Below are 12045 nucleotides of genomic sequence, written 5' to 3' on the forward strand. Positions count from 1 at the left end.
TCTAGTTTTATAAAACAATTTTTCAGCAGTTTGAAAGGTATAGCATTGAATAAGAAAATTAATTTAGAATTGTCATTTTTATTATATAAGCAATTACTATTTTTCCAATTGACTTTATGTGAAAAGTGTTTTATAATTGTGTTCATATAATTCCTGAGTTTGTTTTGGCAGGCAGACTCCCAAATATTTTATGTTGTCTACAGTGATTTTTAAATGGAATTTCTTTATCTCTTGCTGTTGGATTTTCTTGCTAATATATGGAAATGCTGATCATTTCTGTGTTTATATGCTGCAACTCTGTTAAAACTATTATTTTAGGGGCAGCTAGGTGACGCAATGGATAGAGCACCGGCCCTGGAGTCAGGAGTACCTGAGTTCAAATCCGACCTCAGACACTCAATACTTACCTAGCTGTGTGGTCTTGGGCAAGCCACTTAACCTTGCAAAAACTAAAAAAAAAAACCAAAAAAAACCCAAAACAAACAAAAAAACCCATTATTTTAACTAGTTTTTTAGTTGATTTTCTAGGATTCTCCAGTCATATCATCTACAGAATAAGTCATCTTTCCCCATTCATTGCTTATTTTAATTCCTTCAATTCCTTTTTATTCTCTTATTGCTATAACTAGCATTTTTATTTTTTAGTTTTTGCAAGGCAAATGGGGTTAAGTGGCTTGTCCAAGGCAACACAGCTAGGTAAGTATTGAGTGTCTGAGGTCGGATTTGAACTCAGGTACTCCTGACTCCAGAGTCGGTGCTCTATCCACTGTGCCACCTAGCCACCCCCATAACTAGCATTTCTAGTTCAATATTGAATAATAGTGGTGATAGGGGGCATACTTGCTTCACCCTTGATCCTATGGGGAAAGCTTCTTAGCTTATCCTCATTACAGATAATGCATGTTGATAGTTTTAGATGATGACTACTCTTTTTAAGGAAAATTCTACTTATTACTATGATTTCTAGTGTTTTTAATATGAACAAATTGCACATTTTGTCCAAAGCTTTTTCTGCATCTGAGATAATCATGATTTCTGATGGTTTTGTTACTGATATGGTCAGTAATACTGATAGTTTTCCTAGTATTGAGTCAGTTCTGCTTCCCTAGCATAAATCTTAACTGTTCATCATGTATAATTTTTGTGATATATTGCTGCAATGTCCTTGCTATGTAAATATGTTGAACACAAAACTACAAGTACAATGTTCACTAGACTGTTCACTATTGAAGGGAAGGGGCTGGAAAAGGAGGGTGAAAGAAAATTTGTGGAACTTATAAATATGCATGTGGATGAAAAGCATTCTATAACATGTAACAGGAAAAATAAAATAAAATTCTTATATCAATATTCATTAGAGATATTGGTTTATAGTTTTCTTTCTCTGTTTTCACTCTTCAACATCATACCATAAATAACATCATAAAAGGAATTTGCCTATGTTCTCACATATTGAAAGTAATTGTTCTTTCAATTTTTAGGTAGAACTGACTTGTGAATTCATCTAGGTGCTTGTGATTTTTTTTCTTAGAGAATTCATTCATGGCTTGCTCAATTTATTTAAGATGGGGTTATTTAATTTATTTATTTTGAATTTTACATTTTCCCCCTAATCTTGCTTCCCTTCCCCCACCAAAGGCAGGATCTAAGTTGAATGTGATGAGAGAGAGATCATATCTTTAAGGGAAAAAAAATAAAGTATAAGAGATAGCAAAATTACATAAAAAGATAACTTTTTTTTTAATTAAAGCTAATAGTCTTTGGTCTTTGTTCAAACTCCACAATTCTTTCTCTGGATACAGATGGTATTCTCCATCACAGATATCCCAAAAATGTTCCTAATTGTTGTACTAATGGATTAAGCAAGTCTATTAAGGTTGATCATCAACCTCATGTTGCTGTTAGGGTGTACAATGTTTTTTCCCATGAAGAATTTTACTTGGTTTGCTAGCTTGGTGATCCTTGGTTGTTATCTTAGCTCCCTTGCCTTTGGGAATATTATATTCTAAGCCCTGTCATCCTTTAATCTAGATGCTGCTAAATCTTGTGTTATCCTGACCCCATGATATCTGGACTATTTCTTTCTGCAAATATGTTCTTCTTGAGAGCTCTGGAATTTAGTTATAGTATTCCTGGGTATTTTCATCTTGGAAGCTCTTTCAGGAATTGACTAGAAAATTCTTTCAATTTCTATTTTACCCTATGGTTCTAGAATAAAAGGATAGCTTTCTTTGATAATTATTTGAAGCATGCCATCTGGGCTTTTTTAGGGATCATCGCTTTCAGTAATCCATTAATTCTTAAATTATCTCCCCTTGATCTATTTCAGGTCAGTAGTTTTTCCTTTCCAATGAGATATTTGACATTTACTTCTATTTTGTCATGCTTTGATTTTGTTTTATTGTTTTCTTGATGTCTCATGGAGTTCTTCGACTATTTGTCCAATCTTAATTTTCAGGAATTATTATTATTTTTTTTTAGGTTTTTTTTCTTTGCAAGGCAAATGGTGTTAAGTGGCTTGCACAAGGCCACACAGCTAGGTAATTATTAAGTGTCTGAGACCAGATTTGAACCCAGGTTCTCCTGACTCCAGGGCCGGTGCTTTATCCACTACGCCACCTAGCTGCCCCTAGGAATTATTTTTTTTCAGTGTGTCTTTGTACTTCCTTTTCCTTTTGGCCAATTCTACTTTTTTTTTTTCTTAGTTTTTGCAAGGCAAATGGGGTTAAGTTGGCTTGCCCAAGACCACACAGCTAGGTAATTATTAAGTGTCTGAGGCCAGATTTGAACTCAGATACTCTTGACTCCAGGGCCAGTGCTCTATCCACTGTGCCACCTAGTTGCCCCCCCCAATTCTACTTTTTTTAAGGAATTCTTTTTTTTCCTTTTTAGATTTTTCAAGGCAATGGAGTTAAGTGGCTTGCCCAAAACCACATGGCTAGGTAATTATTAAGTGTCTGAGGTCAGATTTGAACCCAGGTACTCCTGACTCGAAGGCTGGTGATCTATCCACTGCGCCACCTAGCCGCCCCTAAGGAATTCTTCAGTGAATTTTTGAACATCCTTTTCTATTTGGTCAATTCTACTTTTAAGGAATTCTTCTCTTAAGTGAATTTCATACTCTTTTTGACATTTCACTTATTCTGGTTTTTTTAAGATTTTCTTGCCTTGTTCTCATTTCTTTTTCCAATTTTTCCTTTTTCTCTTTGATTTTTAAAAATCCTTTTAGCATTCTTCTAGAAATTCTTTTTTTTTGGGGGGGGTGGCAGGAGGACTGGAACCAATTTACATTTTTCTATGAGGCTTTGGATGTAGCTGGTTTTGATTTTGTTGTCTTCTGAGTTTGTTTTGACCTTCCCTGTCATCATAGTAACTTACTATGGGCAGGTTCTTTTTTGATGGTTTGTTCCTTTTTCCAGTCTAGTTAGTTTTTTTTTTTGTTTTTTAGTTTTTGCAAGGCAATGGAGCTAAGTGGCTTGCCCAAGGCCACACCACTAGGTAATTATTAAGTGTCTGAGGCCGGATTTGAACTCAGGTACTCTTGACTCCAGGGCCGGTACTCTATCCACTGCGCCACCTAGCCGCCCCCCCAGTCTAGTTTTTTACATTTAATTATATTAAGACTGGGCCCAGTTCCCAGACTGGAAGTGCTGTTGCAAGCTTCAGGTTTTTTATGCTGCTTTTTCAGAGCTAGTTTTGGTTCTTTCACGATAGTATGATCTAAAGAGATGTGTGGTCACTGCTCTCATCAGTGCTCTGGTCTGGATGACAAGCACTCTTTTCTGGAACTTCTGTCTAGGATCTCTATTTCCCCTGTGGCCACATATGTTACTAAGCCAATACTTCTCCTCACTCTGGAAAACAGATTTGGGCAATGCAGAAGAGTTGTGCATTGAGGGGCAGCAACGGGTCCCTTGAAAATTCCCTCTGACCCCTTTCCATCTGTGGGCTGAGAGCTTGGGAAACCTCCATCACCTACTGATGACAATTTGGCTCCCCTGCAAGGCTTGTTGGGGCATGATCTGAGCTCCACTCTCACCCAAGGGAGAGAGACCTTTACTGCTAACCTTCCAAGTTGTTCTGGACAGGAAAATTGGTTCACCCTGCCCTTTTATTGGTACTACCACTCCAGAATTTATTTTGAGCCATTATTTTCAAATAGTTTGGAGAGGAATTCGAGATAGCTCAGCGGAGTCCCTGTCCTTACTCTGCCATCTTCTTAATTTCAAACCCTTAATCTGCCAGCATCAGTTATCAGAAAACAGCTCTGGCATTTTCATTGACCAAAGTAGTATTCTCAGAGCTTAGAGAGCAGAAAATAATTAAGAAAGATCAAAAAGAAATTTTATTTGGCTTTTGGTCCATCACTAAACAAAAACAAAAGAAGGAGTTAATTATTCACAGTAAGCAAGAAGAACAGAGAATTTAAAATAGGTTCTTAACTTTTTTGTGTTGTGATGTCCTTTGGTACTGTGATGAAACCTATGAACTTTTTCTCAGAATACTCTTTGAAAAATCCATTTTTATAATACACAATATTACAAAGAAAACCAATTATATTGAATAGTTATCAAAATATAGATTTTTCAAGCAACAAGTTTATGTATCCTAGGTTAAGAGTTCTTGGCTTTAGAGGCTCCCTGAAGAATTCATATTGTCATTGATCTACCATGACTACAAAGGACCCCAAGAATAAGAACTGATGGTTTCAGAATATAGATTGAAGTATATTTTAATTTATTTTATTTTTCTTGCTTTTTTATGGGGGAGGAAGAATGCAACATGGCCAAGTTGGAAAGGTTTTGCCTGACTTCATAATGTATAATGGGTGTTGTATTTCTTGTCTTCACAATGGGTGGGAGAGGTTAGAAGGATAGCTGGAATTCAAAATTAAAAAAATTTTTTTAAAGATATAAACAATCTATTTAAAAATGAAATTTTTAAAAAAAATTGAATTGGCCCTTATATGTGAAAGAAAGTGGAGTACAACATCTTGATAGAGAGATGAAGTTGCTAAAATATCTTCACTGTTAACATTCTTACACCAGGAGCAAGGGAGCCACAAGAAAAGTGGCTGTCCTCACTCTTTTCACTAGACTGGCACACTGGTATACCCACAGAGTAGAGGGGCTATCATGCCAGCACTTCAATCCCAATTCTACTACTTGTAGTCCTACAATGGCTTCTTTCACCTTCTCAATCAAACAGAAATCTTTACCACAGGTCTTGCTGTGCTAGGCTCTCACTCTCCTCCAGTGATTTTGACCAATCTTCCTTCATACCTCACAGATTCTTCCCTCTTCTTTACAGCTTTTATAACCTCTTACTCACTCCCTTCTCCTGACGCTGGCTCCCCTGTCCCATTTCTTCCACTTCCATGTCTTTATCTCACAGTAAAACTGTTTCAGTTAATCCAATTTACCTTCTTTTTTACCTTCAGTTTAAATGAAGCATTCTAATAATCAATGTTTATTTCTACCTATTTATGTTGATTATTAATTCTAACACTGCTGTAAGGGAACTTCCCAAGGACCATAAATAATCTTGATAATATTCTTAGAAGTATAAATGAAGTACTGAAGCTTGTGAATCCTCAAACATTGTAGCAATGGGGTCAAAAGTATAATACTGGAAATTTAAAATAGATCCAAGAAAAATACTTGGATAAACAATGGGCAAGAACCAACAAAGAAGGACATTAATAATTTCTGGATTAGCATGGCTGTCACTCTGCTTGTGAACAAAGGACTGGACCAGGAGACCTCCACAAGTCCTTCCTAGCTTTGTGACTCAATGCATCTGATGAAATTTAGCACACTGTCCATTGTTTTCTGTATCAACAGAAACCTATGCCTAAAGCCTTTAGGGTTCATGCCTTCTACACAGTACCACAGCATAGGGTACAGATTTAACAGATATCTACTAACTTCTCTGGTTCTTTTGTGTGCTCTCCTACTGCAACAGTTAAAAGAGAGCATGGTTTGAGATTGTCTCTTCCCATTCTGGTTCAGCTACCAACATTTAAACATTCTTAAATTCTTCTCCAAGCTCTAAGAAAGATGTGAACTGTATGTTAAATCATACTCACACATGTGTGGTTACACTGTTCTGAAGTACTGGATTCAATAGATGGTTGGAGTTAGGCAGGATCTGAAAACCAACTTATCCTCCCTGTTCCATGATTTAACAATGTAACAGAGCTCAGAGATGTCCAACAACTCTTTCACAATCATAGGCTACCTGAGAGTGGAGTTTAGATCTGAACCCAGGCTTCCTGGCTTCTCTCTCAGTGCACTTTCCATGACATTACGATGATTCTCCAATATAGCTATCCCAAATACAGAGTGAAGAAGAATGGGGAGTTGAGAGGGCAGCAAGCAGGGGAGTCTGGAAGCTTTCTGCTTCCTCTTGGGTAGTGTTGTTATTTTATTTAGTTAAATCCCTGCAACAGGAGATGCATACTTCTACGAACTTAAAACCTGATATAATAAAAAGAATATTAGGCCCTTTGGCCTAACCACAGAAGAGTCACTAAGAAGATAAGAGATCGTGGAGGCCTCCAGAGAGGCCTGGAGCTAGTTAAGAAATGGTGCCCACTTCTCTCACTGTTCTTGGGTTGGAGAATTTTTACATAATACTGAGCCTTACTCTCAGTCTCTGCAGTGTGACACTCCCTATGTCCCCCTCCCTCTGGTGTTACAGGTTCTGCTCAATAGGACAAGTCCAAATCTTCTTCCACATAACCCTTCAAACATCTAAGGTCACTATCATATCTTCCCAAAAACTTCTCTTCTCCAGGAAAAGCCCTCTTACTTAGTTCTAGTCCTCTCACTCTCTTCTAATTCATTCAGTCTTCCTAAACTGATACCTCAAACTGAATATAACACCTCAGCTGTGATAGGACCAGGACAAAGAATAATGGAACTATTACTTTCCCGGCTTTGCCCATGGGCTTTTTGGACTGATGCTGAGGAGAGCATGCCACATGGCTGGCTAACAGATGATTAACTTATCCTGAGCTGGCAGGCCGCTAAAACCCCACTATGCCTTATTTTATAGTCACACCTTTCCTCATCCTACACTTGTTTTGTTGAATGTAAGATCAAAATTTTACATTTATCTCTATTAAATTACATTATTAGATAAAGCCCAAGTTTTTAACTAGTCAAGACTTTTCTGGATTCTGCCAGCTAATGTGAGAAGTTATCCCTCTCAGCTTCATGTCCTACAAATCTGAGAGAATGGTTTCATTCATGTCATGGATAGAATACTAAGCAATAGTCTGTCATATACAGATTTCTGAGACCCTTTAATAAAGATATCCATCCAAACTGACAGCAAATTATCAATCAAATGTGTCTTTGGAGTCTAGTCATTCAACTAATTCCAAATCTGCCTAATTGCAGATCTGTCCACAAAATACAGCATCAGAAATTCTGTCAAATGTTTTGCTGAAATAGAACAATGCTATAACTACAACATTGCCCTGGTCTTCCAGTCTAGTTACCTTATCAAAAAAAGAACTAAGTTTAGTAGAATTAATACATTCATGAAACCATATTAATTTTTAGTGATTAATGTTTCCCTCACAAACTACCTTCTTGTTCTCTGAATTTTTGTTAAAGGAATGGAAATCAAACTCACCTTCCTACGGAATGCAGATTCCAATCTCTTCCTTAAGAAGAGTCCAAAGACCTGAGTTCTAATCTGACCTTGCTTTTAACTAGTTTTGTGTTTCTGGGTAAGTTATTTAACCTCTTCAAGACTGAGTTTCTTCACCTGTCAAATGGGCATCTTTGCTTGACTTAAGTTACAGATTAAATGACAGATTAGCGTAGATGAAAGTGCACTGAAATGTATGAAGCAGTATTATAAAAGTAAGGCATTAACATCTGTAGCGATATAATTTGCTGCAAGAAAAGATCTCAAGAGCACAAAGAAAGGTGACAGAAGCACACCATTTTGTACAATAGTGGGAGAAGGACCTGAATGCTAAAGTGCATGCCTTACCTCTTGAACAAGTGGTTGCTGGAACAATGGAATGAGAGGATTAGTCCTTGGAATGTCAATGTGTATCTGAAAAAAAAAAAAGAGATGTGTCCAATTAGGCCTATGGCCAGAGACAATCACCAGTCTACACTTGTCAGAGTTATTTTAGGACTTGAACACAAGGGGCTGATTATGAGCTAGAGCATAGGAATGACATTTTCTTTTTGTAGAAGCTCAGAAAATTCCTGCTCCAGTTGATCAATGTGAAAAAAGCCCTGAATATGCCTGCTCCAGAGTACACATATAAGCTGAATTTACAAGTTAACAACTGGTGGAAAAGTGAAATAAAGAATGGGTTGCACAGTCATACACCCACACAAAATCAACTGCTCTTCCTGTTGGCCAGTCTCTCCAGTCTCATGTTGGGCACTGCTGAACCAAGGCACTGCAGTATGCACCCTGAAAGAAGCACTTCTAGAGGCTTTCTTGAAGCCTCATTTGGCTCTTACAATACAAGCTGGCCTGACAGTTGCAGCGGTGGCCCTCAAGGGGCCCTTCGGGGAGCCTCTCTGCTTGTCAGAGCCATAGCACAGGACATGGAGAAGGACCATGCAATACATCCTGGTGCTGAAGCTCTCTAATTTGTCAACTTCAAAGATGAGCCACCATCAAAAGTTCTCTAAGAGGAGAGCACTGGGGACCCCCCAAGTGGGGTTTAACAAACTAATGCATTAGAAGCACTGCAAGGGCCCATAACAATTCAGAAAATCACTCAACCAACATCTCTCTGATGCCTGCATGTACAGAGCCCTGGGACAGGCCATCCAAGAGTTTGCACTTTTGAAGGATAAAATAGGTTCAAAAAGACTGTCCTATAAAACAGGCCATCACGAGTCCACAGAAGAAAGGGTGCAGACTGTGGAGAGGTAGAAAGCGAGGAGCTCAGGTGTGGCTCCCCCTCCAGCATTCCTACACTGTGACCACAATCACAACCAACTCCTTTAACTCAATGCTACTGCCAAACCTCTCGAGCACATGACAATCAGAGCAAATGTCCAGACAACTGTCAACAGCAGCTAGGGGCAAGCAGATGTACCTGCTGAATGGGAGCTGTAGTCAATGGTTAAGTCTTTTTTGGCTATGGGCCTTTATCTTTGAGAAATTTTTGAGCATGCACTTTTATTTTTTTATTTTTGTTTTTTTTTTGGTAAGGCAATGGGGTTAAATGGCTTGTCCAAGGCCACACAGCTACGTAATTATTAAGTGTCTGAGGCTGGATTTGAACTCAGGTACTCCTGACTCCAGGGCTGGTGCTCTATCTACTGCACTACCTAGCTGGCCCATGAACATATACTTTCTTTTTTCTTTTTTTTAAAAAATATTTTATTTATTTTGAGTTTTACAATTTTTCCCTCGATCTTACTTCCCTTCCCCTACCCCCCACAGAAGGCAATTTGTCAGTCTTTACATTGTTTCCATGGTATACATTGATCCAAATTGAGTGTGATGAGAGAGAAATAATATTCTTAAGGAAGAAACATCAAGTATAAGAGATAGCAAGATCAAACAATAAGATATCAGTTTTTTCCCCTAAATTAAAGGTAATAGTCCTTGGTCTTTGTTCAAACTCCACAGTTGTTTCTCTGGATACAGATGGTATTCTCCATTGCAGACAAACCCAAACTGTCCCTAATTGTTGCACTGATGGAATGATTGAGTCCATCAAGGTTGATCATGAGCATGCACTTTTTTTTTAAGGCTTTTTGCAAGGCAAATGGGGTTAAGTGGCTTCCCAAGGCCACACAGCTAGGTAATTATTAAGTGTCTAAGGCAGGAGTTGAATTCAGGTACTCCTGACTCCAGGGCCAGTACTCTATCCACTGCGCCACCTAGCCGCCCCTGAGCATGCACTTTCAATATAAGTATATTTACTTTTAAAAAAGCATATATGTTTGAGCATATAGCACAATGGACTACTAATTATATATATTATAAAACTTTCACAAAATAGACATTATAAAACAGTAAGATAAAATGAAATATTTTTTTTTCTAGAGTCAAAAGAGAGCCACTACAATTTATTGAGGAGGGTCCTGATACGATCAGATTTACAATTCTGGAAAATGGAGAAACTATTACAATAGTCCAGGCAAAAGGGAAAGAAAGTCTGGACAAGAGTGATGACTGAGGGAATGGAGAGAAGGGGAAAGAGGTTGTGGAGGCAGAAATGACAAACTCTGATGCCTTCCTGGATATGTGGATGAAGAGAATGAGCTGAGGATGGCACTGAGGTTCCAAACCTAGGTGACTGGAAGGATGGTGGTACTCATCTAGTAATAGAGAAGTTTAGAAGAGGGATTAATTTTTGGAAAAAGACAATGTAATGGAAACTGCAATGAAGACAGAAACTCACCCAGGCCTGCTAATCCTGGGTGACTCGCTATGTTTTACTCAAAATGGAAAGGGGGGGAGGCAGAACTCTTATCCTATTGAGATTACTGTGAAAATCAGACTCCACCCTCACTTGAAGGAGAGTCTGCTACATCTAGAGCTAGGGAGATATCTCTATCATTCAGAAGGGAAGAGGGTAGAGGAGAGAAAAATTTTCCCAATGGTACCTGCCAGCTGGTAGAAAATAGATCATAATTACCTGAGAGAGTCATATTTGGCTCAAAAAAAATTGGAGTATGTACACCAAGTTGTTGAGAAAACTATCCCTCCTCATCTCTATCTCTTGGCTTCCCTTCAAGTATCAGCTAAAGTTCATCTTCTGCAATTTGGCTTTCCTAGTCCTCCTTAATCTTAGTGCTTTCCCTCTGAAACTACCCCCATTTACCCCTGTTTATATCTTATTTGTACATGGTTGTTTGCATGTTGATTCTCCCACTGGATGTGAGCTCCTTAAGAGCTGGAACTGTTCTTTCCTTTCCTCATCTCCCCTCTTCTCCAAAGGAGGGAAGGGTAAGAAAAGAGGACTATTGGGGGATAAGAATAGGAAAGTTTATGTTATATAGACAAGCCTCAAATCAGCCAATGAGGAATGGAAGAGAGGAGTAGAATATAATTCATCTTTCCACCCTCTGATTGGTTAGGAGTTCATGGGGGGTCAGGTCATGGCCCCTATTTTGGAGAATATGGCTTTATTAAGTTAGAAAATATAAGATTTCAAAAGAAGGAAAGGTCCTGGTGCTGCAATATTTTCTTTTTTCCTTTTCTTTTTTAATTTTTTTTGAGACTTATTTATAAACATAGCTTAGGCATGTGCCAACTGCCCCTTGCTGAGAAGGCACAGGGAAAAGTTTCCAAATCATTCTTAGAAAAGTAACATTCACAATTCCTTTTTTTCCCCTTCACATCTTTGTCTTCAGGGGTCACCAGACTACTTCAGGATTTTCATTCTGTTATTGATTATCTATCACTATTTCATCCTACTTGAGCAGAGGCTCCATACTTCCTTTGGTATTTCTCTTTGAAACCTACTTTTTCTGTTCTTAGCTTTCCTTGATTGGATTAGTTCATTCTGAATTTTTAACATTTTGTTACTTTTATGATAATGTCATGCTATTGTATTTATCCAGTATCTGTCCCTTTCAACTCTTCTACTTCTCTTTGGTTCTTTAATTTTCTTTTTCTTTTTTTTAAGTTTATTTTTTATTAAAGATATTATCTGAGTTTTACAATCCCCCCCCATCTTACTTTCCTCCCCCCACCACAGAAAGCAATCTGTCAGTCTTTACTTTGTTTCCATGTTGTACATTGATCCAAATTGAGTATGATGAGACAGAAATCATATCCTTAAGGAAAAGACAAAAAGTCTAAGAGATAATAAGATCAGACAGTAAGATATCTGCTTTTTTCCCCTAAATTAAAGGGAATAGTCCTAGAACTTTGTTCAAACTCCACAGCTCTTTATCTGGATACAGATGGCACTCTCCTTTGCAGACAGCCCAAAACTGTTCCTGATGGTTGCACTGATGGAATGAGCGAGTCCTTCAAGGTTGTGGTTCTTTAATTTTCAAAAATTCTAAACATTTAAAAAACGAACATGAAACATAA

The 12045-nt window shown here is 38.0% G+C and overlaps 1 protein-coding gene across 3 annotated transcripts in view; it reads right to left on the reverse strand.

Annotated features, from left to right (window-relative positions):
- Positions 1-12045, reverse strand: part of TBC1D22B (TBC1 domain family member 22B) — a 131160-nt gene that overhangs the window by 47776 nt on the left and 71339 nt on the right. For all 3 annotated transcript variants that reach the window (XM_074236385.1, XM_074236384.1, XM_074236386.1), the window contains one exon: positions 8011-8076. In XM_074236385.1, coding sequence (XP_074092486.1) covers positions 8011-8076 — 66 coding nt within the window. The remainder of the gene's footprint in view (positions 1-8010; positions 8077-12045) is intronic.

The sequence above is a fragment of the Macrotis lagotis genome, chromosome 5 (assembly GCF_037893015.1).
Source record: "Macrotis lagotis isolate mMagLag1 chromosome 5, bilby.v1.9.chrom.fasta, whole genome shotgun sequence".
NCBI lineage: Eukaryota > Metazoa > Chordata > Mammalia > Peramelemorphia > Peramelidae > Macrotis > Macrotis lagotis.